This window comes from Melospiza georgiana, chromosome Z (assembly GCF_028018845.1).
Source record: "Melospiza georgiana isolate bMelGeo1 chromosome Z, bMelGeo1.pri, whole genome shotgun sequence".
In the NCBI taxonomy this organism is placed as follows: Eukaryota; Metazoa; Chordata; class Aves; order Passeriformes; family Passerellidae; genus Melospiza; species Melospiza georgiana.
Genome location: NC_080465.1, coordinates 24395333 through 24413530, shown reverse-complemented (window position 1 = coordinate 24413530; position 18198 = coordinate 24395333). Strand labels below are relative to the sequence as shown.

The 18198-nt window shown below is 35.3% G+C and overlaps 1 protein-coding gene across 1 annotated transcript in view; it reads right to left on the bottom strand.

Moving 5' to 3' along the window:
- Nucleotides 1–18198, bottom strand: part of AUH (AU RNA binding methylglutaconyl-CoA hydratase) — a 111451-nt gene that overhangs the window by 48710 nt on the left and 44543 nt on the right. The window contains exons 5-6 of the mRNA XM_058044349.1: nucleotides 4685–4777; nucleotides 3665–3721 (exon numbers count right to left, since the gene is read on the bottom strand). Of these exons, the coding sequence (XP_057900332.1) occupies nucleotides 3665–3721; nucleotides 4685–4777 (150 nt within the window). The remainder of the gene's footprint in view (nucleotides 1–3664; nucleotides 3722–4684; nucleotides 4778–18198) is intronic.

The following is an 18198-nucleotide window of genomic DNA, read 5'->3' as shown; positions in this document are numbered from 1 at the left end:
TCCATAAAAAAAGAAACGACACTAGGGAGACAACCCCTTGCAATGCTTCAAGTTTGAGGCAGAGTGGCTAGAAAGCTGCCTAACAGAAAAGGACCTGGGCTGCTGGTTGTCAGCAGCTGAACATGAGCCAGTTGTGCCCAGGTGGCCAAGAAGACAATGGCATCCTGGCCTGTGGCAGCAGAAGTGTGGCTAGTAGTACCAAGGCAGTGACTGTCACCCTGAACTTGGCACTGGTGAGGTCACCCCTTGAATCATATGTCCAGTTCTGGATCCCTACAGGAAAAATATTAAGGTGCTGGAGCATGTCAAGAGAAGGGCAAAAGAGCCAGTGAAGGGAGCACAAGTCTCATGAGGAAGTGCTAAGGATTGTTAAGCCTGGAGAAAATGAGGCTTTAGGGAGACCTTATCGCTCTCTCGAATGATCTGAAAGGAGGTTGGGGTCAATCTCTTTTACCAAGTAACAAATGCTTCAAGTTGTACCAAGGGAGGTTTACACAGGATATCAGGAAAAATTTAGTCTCTGAAGGGTTGTCAAGCACTGGACAGGCTGTCCAGGGAAGTGGCTGAATCACTTGAGTGGTGTAGATGTGGCACTTAGCAACATGGTGTAGTAGTGAATTTGGCAATGCTTATTTGACAGTTGGACTTCATAGGCTTAAAGATCTTTTCCAACCTAAATGATTCTATGACATGTTTTTTGTGTTGGCATAAGACCACTTTTACAATGATGATTGGCAGACTCTCCTTAGAAAACAAAAACCTTCAATACTCATTATCAGGTAAGTTTCCCATCACCAAGTTACTAAGCTTTTCTCTCTGTTACATATTTCAACTAGTTTCAAGATTCTTTGAATCTTTCCTTCCTTACTAGAAAGTGAGATGTACTCAAGAGGAAAAACAGAAAGGTTTTCTACTTTTCCTAGTTCATTTTCTGGAAGTTTAAGCTTTTCCCATAGTGCAGAAAAACTGAGGTTAGATTTCCAAATTAAAAAGGATAATCCTGTTCCCTCACAATGTGAACAGCAGGTCTGTGAACATAGCTATTGTATAAAAGAAGGCACTGCTGTCATCCCACTTGGTCTTGCTATGTCGTCTGTCATGGATGAATTTTCTGAGGAGATTCAACCTGCTATAATACAGCATACTCTATAAATGCCTACTTGGTCAACACCCTCAGCAGACTTAGAAGGAACAATTCATTTTGGTTAACTCAACCAACTCCTGCTCAAACTTAGCCTTTAGAAAGTTGCAGTACATCTCTGCATATTCAAAAGAAAAATTTCTTGCACCTGGGAAATCTGTGTTTGTCAATAGACAGCACCTTACTGTGTCTTTTGACAACCACATTTTATTAAGAATGGAATAAACTATAATATACAACAAGGTCCAAACCTTAACAGCTGATATGCCCTGGATCTATATTTTAATTCTACTGAATTCTAGTAACAATCTTCTAACACAGCTCTTTCATTATAAATTACTGGGGTATTAAAAAAGCAAACCCTCACAGTATAAATATGTTTTCCACATAGCTTCAAACACCCATATTAATTATCACCATACTTAAAGTTACATCTATCACACACCTGGCAGCTGACAGACAAGAATAAAAACAGTAGCTTGCCACGGTACAGGGACCTAGCTCAAAGAAGTAACTCAGTTTGCCAGCAGATTTCAGGTGTACTAGATGGCAGCAGAAATCTATGTAGGCCTCTTAAGAGCTACAGCTCACTCTTCAGCTCCACTCTGCAGTTCTGTTTTGGCTCAGAGCAGCTTCAAATAAACACTCTCAGAAAATACTCCATTAACCCATGATACCTACGGTTCAAGTGTGTATATCTGGCTTCTCTACCTAAATGAGATGTCCAAATTTCCTTCACTCATTCTTCACTTTCTTTCTGGTGCCTTTTACAAAAGGCACAATCAGTTACTATTAGGATGATAAGAAGCAAAAAGGACTGAAACACTGTCATTGCTCAACAGGACTGGTGTAAGCACAGGCTGATCAGGAAAAAGTTGTGATTACCTCAAATATATTCAACAAAAATAGTTGTCAGAAAGGCTGATAGGAATAGGAGAAAAAAATTCATCACTGAATGTACCCCAAAATGTTGTTAAGTTGGAAAGTCAATGTAACAAGATTAAATCTGTGACATTTTGAAGGACATACACCTGAAGACATACATACCTGAATCATTATTTTAGGACGAGGGAAAAAATATTTCAAGCCTCAGTCTTTATAAATAACAGTAAAATATTCTGAATGAAACTTAAAATGAATCAGTTAACTAGCATTTTAAGATAAGAGCACAGAAGTTTGAAACATCTATAATTAACTGAAGACAAAGAAATGAGACAACCTCAAAAAGTTGAATACAGAGAATATATGGAGAATTTGAGCTGAATTTCTTGAGATCGAGAGTATGTTTCCAATACTGGCCTACAGAATTACTTAGGGAAGGAGGGAGTGGGAGGACAAAGAGCAAAAACTGACAACAAAGATAAACAACATAAACTTCTGTCTTTTTATTCACTAGGACTTATTTCCAAGGCATATTAATTCATGACAACACCACTATCAGTAAATACATCTTTAAAATCATCTGCATTATTATCTTTATCCTTCACAAAAAAGAAACCAGAAAACAATCATAACTGTTTTCCTTATGTAAAATGCAGCTCTGACCACAGAAAGTGTTGACTGAAATCACATCTCAATAATAACCAAAAGAATACAGCAATTGAAATCATACAATAATTGTCCAGATTAATCATGGGATGGGACAGTTTTATATACAAAGTTCATACCACTACTGCCATTATGGTTGATTCTACTGGGTTTTTTAGGTGACCTGCAATGGTATCCACTAGAACTGAATATAGCATTTTCAAAATAGGTTCCACCAATTAGAAAGAAAACAAGAGCAAAGAAACAGTATAAAGTTCCCAAGAACTCCCAGAAATGAAGGTAAAAAATCACAGGGATGCACTTTTTTCCCAGCTACTACCCTTTTCCCAGAGCAGCAAATATCTTAATTCAAGTAGCAACGATTGATACATAAATTAAAAATATAAGGTTTTGTAACAAGTCCTTGAAAATTATTTATTACATAACGTTCATTCACCCTGAGTATGTGAAAAGCAGGTCAACTGGCCTTCAAAATAAAAAGGTTTTGACTCAAAAAATCTTGGCAAGGTAACAGATTTATCCAGAGCTATACTTCTAATTCTTCAACTCTTTACAACCAATATATAAGCAGCTTGAAAACCGAATGTGAATCTAAAGTACCAAATGTTATGTGAAAGTGGATCTTAATTCAAATAATTGGTTTTGTACACTGACAGCTAATCCTTCTTCCTTGCTTGATCCTTCGTAAAATTATGCAGCCTTCAGATCAAGACATTAAATGTCATTTAAAGAATCACTGAATGTTGACTTAGTTAATGAAGACTTTGCTTAAAAACACAGTATACAGGTGACTGTCTCTGAAGATAAGAAATACACTTTTTAATTAATTTTGGTAAATATTACAAGCAGTAAGGCGTAACACATGCTATAATACTTAAAAGAAATATAAGAATAAGCAACATAAACAATTCAAATCTAACACTAAGTATGTATGTTATTTAGTTATCTGTGGTAGCAAAAGCAAAACATTCATACCTGCACCTGGAATGATCGCCAGCTTTGTTTCAACTAGGCCCATTTTAGCAGAAGATGCTAAAAAACAGAATGTAAAGAAGTTCTTATTCTAATGTAGAAGGAAAAAAAATCTATGAAAATACATCATGATGACCTAGAAGTTTGCTAATATATTAAGTTTTCTTTAAAAAGAAAAATAAATCACTTTTAAAAGAATTTGTTTATTAAAAAAAAAACCTTCAAATAGATTCAACTGATCTGCTTTTAGTGAAAGATCCAACCACTTCCATCAAGGCAAATTCAGTACTTAAGTCATTTTCACATAGCAAGTAAGCAATAACATTGAGTAATGAGACTTACATTCAAATGGAAAGTACTAAAAGAAAATGGATGTTATTGCTTAACATCTTAGAATGCGGTAGAATTCTGTATCTGATTATTTGAATTATTTAGGTGACAGAATATTCTCTAAAGTCAAACAACATTATAAATCCTAACTTACTGGCTCAGAATGAAGTATCCATTTACTTTCCATCAATAGGCTTTACAGTTCTGACAGCTCATTAGCTCAAGGTTCCTCTTTTCAAGAGTGGTTGTCACTTTTAGAATTTAATTTCTTATGTAATAATACACTTACTAGCAACTTTTGTTTCTTCCCTGCACTCTGTTTAGATAAAATCAAGTCTCCATCTAGAGCACTTCAAATGCACAAGAATTAAAAAAAAAAAAAAAAAAAAAAAAAAGAAAAAAAAAGAAAAAAAAAGAAAATAGTTGCATGACCCTTTTGGCAAGACTGATAAAATTAGTGTCAGAAGAATCACATAAATGTTTAAAAAAACCAATCCAGCTAACAGAGTTAAGTCATTATAAATGAAACATTTGCAAGTACTTAGACAGGTTTCTGCTAAAGCCCTTTCAAATAATGGGTTATAAACAATGTCAAATATCAAGTAAGTTTTATAAGACTGTTGCCACAGACAGATTAGTCAAGCCAGCTGTAACACTAATAACCCTACATTCCACAGCAGTATTCAGACCTACCTGCCACCCGTATATCACAGGCTAACGCAAGTTCTAGGCCACCACCTAAGGCAGTTCCATCTATTGCAGCAATAGTAGGTACAGGCAGATTAGCTGAAAAAGAAAGTACCAATTAACACCAACTTCATAAAGAACACCTCTGGGAAAGTAATTTCATTAGTTTTGCTCATTCTACAGTCATACATTTCAAAGCTAGAAATTGTGTCTTGACAGTCTCAGACCACCACTGGCAATAATGGTCATTACCATTGCCCCTTTTCTCCTGTAAAGCAGCAGCTAACAGCTTAATAGAGGTGGGAAACTCTTCAGTTTGACAAACAAATGCACATACTGCCAGCACACATGACAGGTAGCAGGGCTCCAGAGGCCTGTCAACCATGGCATGGTCTGTATGTAATTTATCACCAGTGTTCTGACACAAGAAAGTCATTTAAACAATCAGTCTAAAGTACTGCTTTTCACCTTCTGCAAATTCAAGTTCTCTTCATCCCTATTCACCACAAGCTCAAAGTTTGATGAAAACTGCATTTTAATTTTAGAAATAAATTTATATATTACAGCTTTAATTATATTTAATGTAAGAGTTAACACAAGCTAGCCATTTTAAAATATACTCAAACAGTAGTCCAGTAGTACATTGTTGCTACTAAAGTTTCAAAGAGCCAAAAGCAATTCATTAGCCAGACACTTGGGTGTACAGCTTTTTGAAATGTTAAATCAGCTCTTGACAACAGCTTTTTTTGCAGATGTTAAAAAACATTTTCTTTGTTTTTAATGTTTCAGCTAATTTAATTCAATGACCAGTTCATTCAGTTTCATTAGCCACAAATAGAAGAGGAAAAAACTATTCTACCAAGACATAAATGAAAATGATGCATGAAAGACTTTAAAAGACTTATTTCCTTTTAAAATCTAGAAGGGTAATATGAAAAAATATTAATTTAAAATTAATTAAAAATATGAAGAGTGAGATCTAGAAGGGTAATAAAAATTATTACTTCAATGTATTAATTAGAACTTTTCCTAGTGGACTAGCTAGTTCTAAATTTATAAATTGTGCTACCTAGCTTACCTTTTTCCTGTCTGACAAATAAACTTCAGATAACTTCATTCAACAAAAGAATCAATTAAATATTGGTATACATCAGCATGACAATTATCATACAAGCCAGCAGTCTCTCACTGGGTAACAAACAAAGCACATAATTAAACAAAGGTTATTTTAGCTGCAAATTGACCTGCTTTTATGATTAACAGCTACTGAAAACCCAATTGTCTTTAAAAAAAGGAACAAAAACTTAGCAATGCTTTTCAAGATTCTATTAGATGCTTTAAAACAAAGTCCTGGGTTACTGGTTTAGATTATTATTAATAGTGACTATCTGAATCTATTTCAGTGCCAAAAGAGGCTACTGATTACTGTTTGCAAGAGCTCTTTCAGTGACTTAAAAGAGCTCAAGGTATCCATTATACCTGCCATCTGCCACAGAAGGCATAGGAGACAGGGGAATAGTAGAAAAATCTGCTCTTCCTCTATTTACTTCTTCTTAGTTATATGGAAAGGCAACTCTCATTTCCAACAGGGCACGGCTCCTGACAGAAACTTATAACCCTGTCAACACAACCAATTTGCCAAACAGTCTTGCAATTTTGCTAGCTGACACAGCTAGCCTTTCTCCTAAAGAAATATGCCTTTGCCTTGGGTAAATAAAAATAGTTTGCCTGAACATGAAGGCAGGGTCATTGTTAACTGCAGTTTCCAGCAGTTACTGCCTATATGAATGTTCCATTTATCAGAGACTAGCAAACACTATCTTGAGCACTGTTTGCATGGCTTTTGCAGTACTCCAAGGCAGAATACTTTCCTAAGATAAGCAACTTCTGGAATTAGCTATGGTGCAATTCAAGTAGACTATTACATATGGAAACGGAAGTTACAAAATGAGCACTATAAAACAGCTTGGTTTCAAGAATTACAGTCAGCTCCTATCACAAAATAATTAAAAGTCATAATTCAAGGGGATAAAAAGCAGTTTGACAATGTTAGAATCATCACTTCTCAAGGACATTAATTTGAAAGGATCACCTGATATAGGAGTTGACAATGAATGAAAGGCAAAAGACAAAATCAGCCTAGTGTGTATCTAGCCTGTAAGAGCCTAGTGTGTATCTATTAAATGAATTTAAGAAATTAATCCTTTTAACAGGTTCTTGTGAAGCATCAGAAAAACTAGCATAGAAAAAAGTTAGTAATCACTTGGGATTGTAAACTGAGTTTCCAGGCCACACGAACTTTTTAACAAGGGTGAAGTTTCCTGGAGTATTAGTATTTTGTAGCATAAGAAACATGTAATCACATTTATCTCCATGATTTTAATGTACACCTGCCAAAACTGTTGAGCCCATAACAAAAGCAGAGATATGTTTGACAAATAATGCCCTGTAGGCTTAATTGAGTTGTATGCACTCAAACTTTCGGAACATTAAATTACACATATAGACAGGTCAATCTCCACATGATTCTACATGATAAGGCTCATTTGCTATGAGTGATAAAAAAATATTTAAAGCTTTGCCAAGAGGCCTAGTGGTTTTATGCTTTAACATTCCACATTTTTGTCACAGTTCAAATAACAAGATACAAATTTTAGGCAATTGTTGTACTACTACTCATTAATTCTAAATTCTAGACGTGATTCAGGTTTATCAGGGTGCCATCATGAGCTGCATTGTGAAAAAAAAAAAAAGGAGTTTAAGATATATATAAAAGAAACAGATTAGCTAAAGTAAATGAGAGAGTACAACACAGAGACAAGTAGACCATGTATATATAAAGATTAAAGTTGTTAGAAGTAATTAAAAAGACCAAGTAATGAGCAGCATTAAACTTTAGTTAGAGAATTCCACTGAGTTACTGTAGCACATCAAAGTGTGGACTGTGAGCTACTAAATAATAAGGTAGTTCATAAAATTAATTCAAAAAGGATCACTTCACACTTCTATTCTAATGTAAAACATGCTGCGTATTCTGTAAATACAGGTCTATTCTGCACATAAAACACGTCCCAAGCAAATGCCAAAAGACACATCCTAATGTAACATCAATGCTTAATTATATTACAGAAAAGTAAAGTTCTATGTACAGTAAAGAAATAGAAGGGTCCAATTCATTTTATGTTATGTCAGCACAGAGCCAGACATAAGACAAAAACACATCCTTATATTTGAGATCATAAAAGCAGAGACTTCTAGCTGAAGAGAAGACAAATGTGAACAAGCTCATTAAAATAAATTTCTTGCATAAGTTGTTTAAAGAATAATCTCTTAGCACAGAAGCTGACAAAGCCTGTACAAAAGGATGTTTACTGGTCATTAAAGACATGACACAGGTAGAGTGACCATCAGGTAAACTGAAGAACTTCAGTAAGAGAAAATAAACTTAGTAACATTAGATACCTCAACTAAACCCACAAACAGGTCAAACAAAACAGAAAATATGGCAGACAGCAATATAAAGAAATGGACCTGCTTCCTATTCTGCAGTAAATGTGAACTTTCAGCTAAACTTCAGAAATACATCCCTGATAAACACACATGTCACATGTAGTTTTAGATTAGGTGGGCTGGCAGCATCTTGTAGTCTTGGGATACTCCCAGCTTTCCTGTGACTCTTCACTACTGAAAGGTGTAGAATAGAGTAAGTAAACTCACCCATGGTTTTGCCATGAGTACAGAATGTCACAGGAGGAGCACTTTGCAATTAAGCATATAAAAACACATGTAATGTGTTGGAAGTAATTTCAAAGAATCACAGTTGTTCTGAGGCAGGTAATTGTTATTTCACCTTCAAGTGACTTCCCACATGATGTCTACTGCTGCTGACTAACAAGAGATTTCCTTCCTGCTTAGAGACCATGATATGACAAACAACACGCCAGCATATAAATACAGGCACCTGGTCTGGAGGATTTGACCACTAAATAGTTTCTCAGATGTGTGCCGTAACACCCACACAGCTGAGTCATACTACTGCAGATACTGACATTCCCCAAATAGAAAGTAGAAAATGCCTGGATTCTACTGACCTGAATCATAAATGACTGTTTAGACTTTGCACTAATTTTTAAGGAAGTTCTTATAAAATTACAGATATGTAAGATAATAGCTGGGAGGAAACAGGATTACATGTGACACTTTCTTAGTAACTGTCATGTAGCCTTTTTTTATTCCTACACATCATTATTTTCTCTTTAATGACAAGAAAATAAATGGTCTGATCAACAAGGAAAACCTGTGTTCCAAGTTAGTAAGGATGAAGGAAGCATGAAGAATGAATACATACAGTAAAAGCAAAATGGCAACAATTCACGTATGAAAGTAGCCTTGTTTTTATGAAACATTATATACATAGATTTCATATAATAGGCAAGAAACCACATTCTTTAGCTGGTGTCCCATTACTCAAAGGAAGACCTACTGCTAATGCTGATCCCTCACTATGAGTTCCTGAAACAGGTAGAGGAAGAATAATATGGTTATTCAGAATTCCAGACTTTATGATTTGTGCTCCTAGTCAACCTGCATGAACTTGCCCCAGCTGATTAACTTAAAATATTTAACACGCAGGAAAAATAAATTACAAATTCAGAATATATCAAGTTCAAAAAGACCAACCTCCTAGGAATGTCCTCCTTGCTTGCTAAAGAAATTTATATATGTAAGATTTTCTGAAAGCAACTGTACCACATACTCATATAAATGGAAAAAAACCCCATTCCTGAGGTCGAAACAGGATTTTGAGATTTAGACTATTCACGTGCCAATGAAGTACATGAGAATCACCCAATTGTAGCCTGGCAGCTGTTGCAATTAACCTGAAGAATACCTGCAGTACTCCCTTCATTCAGCTAAGATGTAGGAGCCATCATTAAAGAAATAAGTTCTAATAGACATAGAATACTGCTTCTCTAAAAGTAAAAGGTCTGCACTGTTACTGCAGTACCACTTGCAGTAACAGAATCAGAAAATTCCATAAAAGTCCACTCAAGCCCTAAAAATGCAAAAATTCTATTATAATGAGATACAATTAGATGTAATGAGATATATAGATATAGATATAAAATTAACTTCTTATTTCTTAGTTAACTTAGATATAATTAATTTCTATTTCTGAAGTACTTTTTACAGATTAGGGGAAATATTTTCAACTCAACTAATTATAGCAGTCAGAATTTGGTATCTACAAACATTCAAATGAAGCCCTAGTTTAATGCTTGCCTTTTTATGCATTTGATACAAAATATTAATGAAACGAAAGACAGTCACCTTAACTTCCCTTGCTATTATTCCTGTGTTGTCCTGTACTTGGAAAATGTTAAAAAAAGGTCCTTATTGTGCCTTTCTCATCTTTATTCAGTGACCTCATGCAACCAACCTTCAGAAAGAACAGCTATCCAGATATAAACCAGAAGCTTGTCACTACCTCTAGTACCTACCGAACCAGATTCAAAACCCTGACTTGTCTTTAATTATGAGCAGAAGAATTCTTGTTACCCAGAATGAAACTGGAAGTAGTGAACATACTTTACTTGCCTCAAAAACTGTGGGTATACATCTAAGACAGAAGTAGCTACAAAATTCAATTTTAAATAAGAACACAACTGAATTGCCACAGAACAAAGAAAAAGATTGTCCAAGCTATTTATTCCACAGGTCCATTTCTGATTATTTGACAAATAAGGTTGATTAGTGAACAGCTTACTAAGACAAACAACTTCAGGGGGCATTTCCAGCAAGTACTTTTCCTTTTGCATAATGGATTTTATAACTCATAAAGCCAAGAGGATGAATTGTACAAAAGTATCTTGCATACTGCCAGTATTAGATGGAATACTAGAGGATAGTATGCTATAAATTGAGGGAGACTAACAGTTCCAAAATTTGTTATTTAACTCTAGCAAATTAAGAAAGTGTGGCAAACATCTGCCTATGTATGTCTGCAGCACGTGGGAAACCCTTAAATCACAGAAAAGCCAAGGCTGAAACAGAGTTCTGGAGCTCACCTTGTCCAGCCTGTCTACTCAACCAGCATCACCTTGAACAGGTTGCTCAAGCTTATGTCCAGGTGATTTTGGAAGATCTCTAAAGAGGGAGACTTCAGAACCACCTGAGTCACCTGTATCAATGTTCAGTCCCTTCACAGTGAATAAGGACTTCCTGATCTCAGGGAGAATCTTTTCTGTTCCGTTTTGTGCCCATTGCCTCTGGTTGTGTCAACAGACACCGTCAGAGACAGCCCAGCTCCATCTTCTAACACTCTCATACATCACTGAGATCACCTCATGAGCCATCTCTTCCCTGGTCTGAGCTTGCTCAGCCTTTTCTCACGCAAGAGAAAAGGCCCCTTCAGGGCACTTCACTGGACTTTCCAGTAGCTCTGCCTTTTACTTAGGAGCCTAGAACTGGTCATAGAACTCCAGCAGTGGCCTCACCTGTGCTGATGAAAGCAAAAGGATCACGTCCCTCAACTCTTGGTAACACTGATCTTAATACAGCCCAGCATACCACCATCCTTCCCGGCCACAATGGCACAGCGCCATCTCACATTCAACTTGCTGTCCCACCCAGACCTGCAGGGCTTTTTGTGCTGCTGCTGTTCCTATCATTATCCCCATAATGTACCTGGTGCATGAGATTGTCTGCATTTTGATTTGTAGAAACTATTGAGGTTCCTATTAGTCTGTTTATCCAGCTGGCTGAGTTCCCTCTGAATGGTAGCACAACCCACTCCTTACGATTTTACATCATCAGCAAACTTGCTGAGTCTACATTCTATCCCATCATCCAGACCATACAAGATGTTGAACAGGACTGAATCTGGCACTGCCTGTGGGATACAGACTGGCTAGGGGCCTCCAAGCAGACTTCATGCTGCAGATGCACAGTCTGTACCCATTCATTTAGCCAATTTTCAATCAATTTCACTGGATTTTCATCCAGTCCATACTCACCAGTTACTCAGCAAAAATTTTACAAGAGGTACTGTCAAAAGCCTTACTGAAGTCAAGGTAGACAATATCCATGTTTCTCAATCTAACAAACAATGAGAAATGATGTTTCTCATCGAACAAACTCTCGTTTCATCATAGGTTGTGAGACTGGTTAAGCAACATTTCCCTCCTGTGACTCCACCTTATGCCTTCACCTTATGACTTTCTTGTCCCTTGTGTGCCCAGTAGTAGTTTAGTTTCCACATTTACTTGTTCCAGAACCTCTCCAAGGACAAATTTTAATCTACAGATAAGAAAGCTCCCTCCCCATTTCTTAGTACATTTATTTAAATGTAGTAACAATGGAGACTTCAAATTAATAAAAAGAATGGTCACATGCTCCCTAAATGTTTAAATACCACTAAGTGCATATGTGTAGATAGATTCTATGATTGAAGGTCACCCATTAGGAAAGCAAGAAAGAAGGAAAAAGAGTCATATCTTAAGAGTGAGAATGTCAAATAAAGAATTACAAATTTTAGTCTTGCTATTACAAAGCAATGCACTTTTTAACATACCATTTATCTTTAGTGTATATTTCAACCAAAAATAGCTTAAACTCCTATAATACTGCAAGTCTATGGGGTGATTCCTACACTAGCATTGAACGGTTTGAGATCTGTTACTTTACAGAGTTTCTTTATGAAACCAAAATCACCAAGTCGTCTGGTTACAAGTCACATAAGAATTTTCAAAAGGTCACAGACATAAATAGGAATTTTGAACTAGCAGTAATGATTATTTGAAACTAAATCCTAGCTTGCATAATAACTGGGAATTGATCTTTGCTTTTTAAATAATTAAGTTTACACCTAAATATTCTTATTTTGTAACTCAAAATAAATTTCTCTTCCATCTCTTCACTACCCAGATTCATGATGTCTCTTGGTAATGTGGCTCTTCATTATAAAAACTAAGATCTTTTAACTCAAAAAAATAAAGGGGAAGGGGGGGCATAAAGGGCACAAGCTGTGCCCCTTGACTGGCAACCAGAGGCGGTCCATGTGCAGTTCTTATAACTGGAAAATTCTTTATACTAGGAACATTAGGATGACAAAATTACATTTAATATACTAAATAATTTATGTGACAGGAAATCAGAAAAAAAATTACAACACAGCTCAGTATCTTGATTTCATTTTGAGGACCTTTTCCTGAAGAACAATATTGTGATGGCATATAACCTTTGCAATGAGTTTTGTTTCAAGCAGTTACCTAGCTCTGCAAAATCTGTAATCTAGTCAGTGGCTACAAGAGTTTCCTTTCATTTTCAGGTGCAAGCACTACTGTCAAAAAAAGATTCTTCTATGAGGAAAAAAGCTAACAGAAACAAAATACATCAACAAGTACTTTCATCCGTTCTGTAACAGCCAGCGTATTCAGCAACATTTGAAAGTGGCTGAGAGAGACTGTCAGGGTAAAGAAGATTGGTAAAATCATTCTTGCACAAGGCAAGTAATCAAATGTTACAAATCTTTACCTCTCATAAGTGCAAAAACAATGATAAAGTGATTATTCAATTTATTTCTGTATCTCTATATGTTTCAAAAATATATTCATCTGCAAAAACAACCACACTTTAAAGTTTGAATACAAAATTCTGTGCCATACATTTGCTTGTCACAACTGTGAAAGGCTTTTAGGCACCCTTTAATTCCTGCGCTTTTGATAAGAAGCTTAATAAACTACAATTGTTGATAGACTTGCACATTACTGTCTTTCCTTTAATACCTTCAAAGTTCAGGCAGACAATCAACAACAGTAAAGAGCTGCACAAGAAAACCCCATTTTTTTAGTATTTGTAAAGAAATTTTGCTTTTTAATGAAAATGGTTACTGCACATTACAGCTGATTATTAAGCAAAAGATATTAATAAAGTTTTTCTTCCATTTATTTTGACAGAGGCTAAGGCACCTCACTCAATCCTATTAATTTCCTAGTCTCCTCCATTAATCACTCACTCTCATATATGACATAGAAACACTGGTTTTTTGAACTGAAAAAAGTTTCAACTTCAGTAGAGGAACATTATATTCTTTATTTTAAAATTTTCTATTTGGTATTTTATTTTGTCAGGTAAGAGAAACAGTGTGTTCTACATTCTTGATAAAAGAAACAGAAACTGGGAAACTAATGGGAATGAAAGAGGGGGTTAAATTAAGCCCCTGAGCTGTTTTCTATATCCAACTCTTCTATGATTTTTTTGTACTATAAAAAATCATTTGGGTATTTTAATCATCTCTCAGTCTGATAAACAGATTCTTCAGTTTCTTCATATTTACCAACACTTCATCTTGTAGTCTCATTCTGCCCTCAATAAGACAATAATGAAGTACAACCTAGATAACAGAATTCACTTTCTGTAAAAAAAAGTGAAAGCTTTGGATAAAAGAAAAATGAAAACTATTTCTTTTATTTTTACTCTTACTAAATACATTTAAGAACTTATTACTCACACAAAAACAGCACAGCATATAATCAAGCAGTGGATTTATGAAACACAGAGAAGATACATGATTTCAGTTAATTTATACATTCTACTTCTATGCAAGTTTTTTTTTTTTCTTAAAAAGCACACAAAATAAAACTCCCAACTATTGTCTATATAATTTACAAACACAGCTATAGTCTCTAATATAGTCTCTGGCTGTTAGGAGAATCAAATTAGATACAGTTTTGTTTGTTTTTTTTTTTTAATTGTCCATTTGTCTGATTTACAGTATGAAGAAAACACATACTTTATTATTACTACTATTCTTGTTTGTCAAAATACATTCCCTAGCCTAGTGCTAAAATATTTTATTTCTATATTAGCATAATTTACCAAGTAATAGTTTCAAGCCAGTTCATTTACAGAACACTGCAGAAGAAACACTTCCTAACATTTCACAGTAAGCATTTTTTGTTTGTTTGTTTTTTTTTTTTAACAAGCTAGCTTAGTAATATCATCAAGTCAGAGCCTACCCAGGCGAAAGTTGTATTCATTACAAGACTTGACAATTCTGAAGTGAAAGCCTCATGCTTGGCCCTATCAGTGAGCTCAGGATTTCTTCAATAGAAGAGCAACATTATGCTTTCAGTACCATGTCAGGAGTTGCTACCCTTTGAATATCAATTAGTTCAAGGAACAGAGCCACAGACCAAGACAGGCAAAGCAAAGCACTAGCAAACTTTTCTTTCTCATTCAGCAATTGAAATATGCAATTTCAAACCTGAATGGGGTGAAGAAAGGATAGTGTTACCAAGACATCAAACATGCAAAGTGTGGCTCCTGGGCGAGGGAATGGAATCCCTGGACAGCAAGTGATACTGGGGCCTGTTTTAACACAGTGCAAACTGTCTATGCTGATCTCAATAAATCATCTGAGTGAGTAGCATATTTACCTTTGTGGAAGAAAACTTAAAGAGCCATGTCCAGTCCATGTTCTCCCGTCCTCCAGAACCCTAGGAATTACTAGCAGAAGAAAAACTAAACTACTGCTGAGGTTATGCTGATTTTTGTCATGGCTGTACAGCAGCACCAGGATCAGACAACATTTAGTCAAAGGCTATCTTAAACTAATTCAATATCAAGAGAAGAAATAAATCTGCAATTGGAAAACAAGCAAGAGCCTAGCAACACACTCGGAATGCTGGTACTCAAGGACTATAGTAGTTATGTTGTACACTTAATCAAACAGGCAACATCACAGCACAGCAAGCAAAATACTGTGCTAAAATTTATATTTCACAGTGTCAGCAACACAGAAAGAGCATGATGCCTGAGGTCAGCTGTTCAGCATGGCTCTGAACGGCAGCACAACCCACCTGTAATTTGTCCTTTTTGAAATTTGATAGCTATCTGAAATTTCATTCAGCTTTCCTGTAAACACAACTCATAGCCTGTACCTCTCTTCCCTAAGAGAGAAATCCACAGCTCTTATCACAGGATTTCTAAACTAGAGTAATACATTTTTGATGGCCAGATCTACTTGAGCAAACACAGATGGATTTGGTGAATTTGGTAAATTTTGAGTGTTCACTCGTAAACCAGGATTTAAAATGCTAACCAAACCTCCACAGAAGTTTCACAGATTCAAACAGTAAAACAAGACACAGCGTCAACCTCATCAATGATAATTCTTGATAATTTTTAAGCCTTCACAATGGGAAGGTGGGGTAACAGCAGACCAGCAATCAAGACAAATTTTTTATAATCTTGATACCATTCTTGGAACCTCTGAAATAATTTTTTGACAGCCTGCATACAAAACCAAAATGTAGCATATAACGTGGCATAAAAAAATGCATGTTTGCACAATCTTCAATAGTCAAACTAGGAACTTTTTCGAAAAGAGGATGCTTGTCCAAAGGATGAACAAGTGCTTTCTTTTAGGTAAATTAAAACTTGGCAATGACTGAAAGGCAGAAGGACAGAAGAAATGCTAAAGAAGGGGAAAAAATCTGTCAATGTAGAACTGTATCTGCTCTGAATAAAATCAAAAGCACATAATAAAAAACACAAATGCAAGTAATTGACCACAAGGTGCTTTCATTCCAGATATCTCATTCAAAGTGGACGATGTTAAAACTAACCATATCTGATAGAACTACGTATAAATAAAGTTACTATATATTACCATTTATTAAAGTTGTATCACAGCTTATGCATAAAAACTAATCAAATGTTTCCAACAAAGACCCGTAAGATTTGTTATAATTCAACAAAACTAATAGAAAACCAGTAACCTTAGTATTTTATTAAAAAATTCACTCTTAACTTAGCTCAGATCTAAGTTCCATCAGGCCATGAGTAAGGTGTTCTGTCTCTAAATGTGAAAAAAAAACAACAAGTCTAACCACATGCTAATTTTAAGAAGCAAGCAAGAAAGTCAGTTTCCAATTTTTATTTCCTGTTTATGTGATTTGGGAACTTACATCTACATCCTTTGGAAAAGCTTTGCTACTCAATGACGTTTCTCAATTAACAGAGATTGGAGCTAGATGGCAATTTGAGTAATTGCATGTATTTGCCGAATTAAAATTCTTTCTACAGCTTCAGTTTTTATTTTTATTAAATATGGTGTTTTTATTGAGGAGTGTGTTTATTGCATTCAGCTCCATACATAGCCTCAGTCTGTTTTGGGACTGAAACCCCGAAAGACAACATATACACACTATCGCCGTTCTGACTCCACAGCCAGTATAAAGAACAACATGGATTTAACAACAGGCATACCATAAAACACATATTGAAGATCTGACCCACAATGATGGGGTTTTTGTCCTCCCCAAAGCCTCAAAAACAATGTTTCTGGAAATCACTGTCATTTGATTTAATTTACCCAGGCTGTCTTGTTGTGCATGGTTACAAGAGATCTATTAAGGCTTTTCTCTCCCAATTTCTTTAGGGTAAAGACAGCTTACATCAGTAACAAAGTGCTTCAAGGCAGAATATAGTAATGGGCAAGTAATCTTATAATTCTTACTATTAAAAGAAACAACAACAAAGAAAAAAGTAGAAAAAACTCCAGACACACACACACACAAACCCAAACCCCAAACAAACCTCCACAATTCTGGTATAATTTTAGCAATAGCAACCACTGCTAAAATTAGAGGCTGTTTTCATTTCCCCCTCCCCAGCTTAAAGCTCCAAGTGCTGCAACTAATGGGGCTCCGTTCAATTTTTTCAGCTCCTTTTTTAAGCATTTATTTATAAACAAAATCACATTTAGTACAGCCTCACTTCTTCACCCAAATTTAGTAAGAAGTTACAAATTATTCCCATATAAATAAGTGCAGTATGCTTTTAATTTTCAGAAAATTCCCTTCTGCAGATGTATTCAAAAATGATACTACAGCTTTTTACAGAATAATCAGTGTAAGGATTTAAAATGTAATGACATCGACAGAAATTAAGGGAAGTCAAAGGATGTCAATTCTAAAAAGTTAAGTTTATCTAGTTGTTCAAGACATAATTAACCTTTACTGTAATTTGTCTATAAAGGTAACTGAATAGTCTTCTTTCTGAAAATATAGCTAAAAAGATATAACTCTTTACTAGGTCACACATCTGAATACAAATGCAATTATCAAAACATGACCTAGTTCTGAAAAGCAATAAGCAGAATACATTTTAAATGAGATTATAGTATTAAACTCGGATAGAAAAAAGAACAAAATAGGAGATTGGAAATATTGTTCCCTAGCTACATAACATTCTGTAGTGGTAAATATTAATTTGAAAATTGTTTCCCCTCTTTAACTATCTCACAGCATCTTGTTGCTGGACAAGAAAAACACCATTATTATTTTCAACTTACAGATTAATTGCCAAATGTGACCAAATGCAAATACTATGTCCCTATATTTTGTAACGACTTTTTTATAAAATTAATATTCACTTCTATTCATCAGGGCATGACACATGGGACATCATATGCACTCAACCATCTATCTAACCTCCTGTACATATTTTTCTGA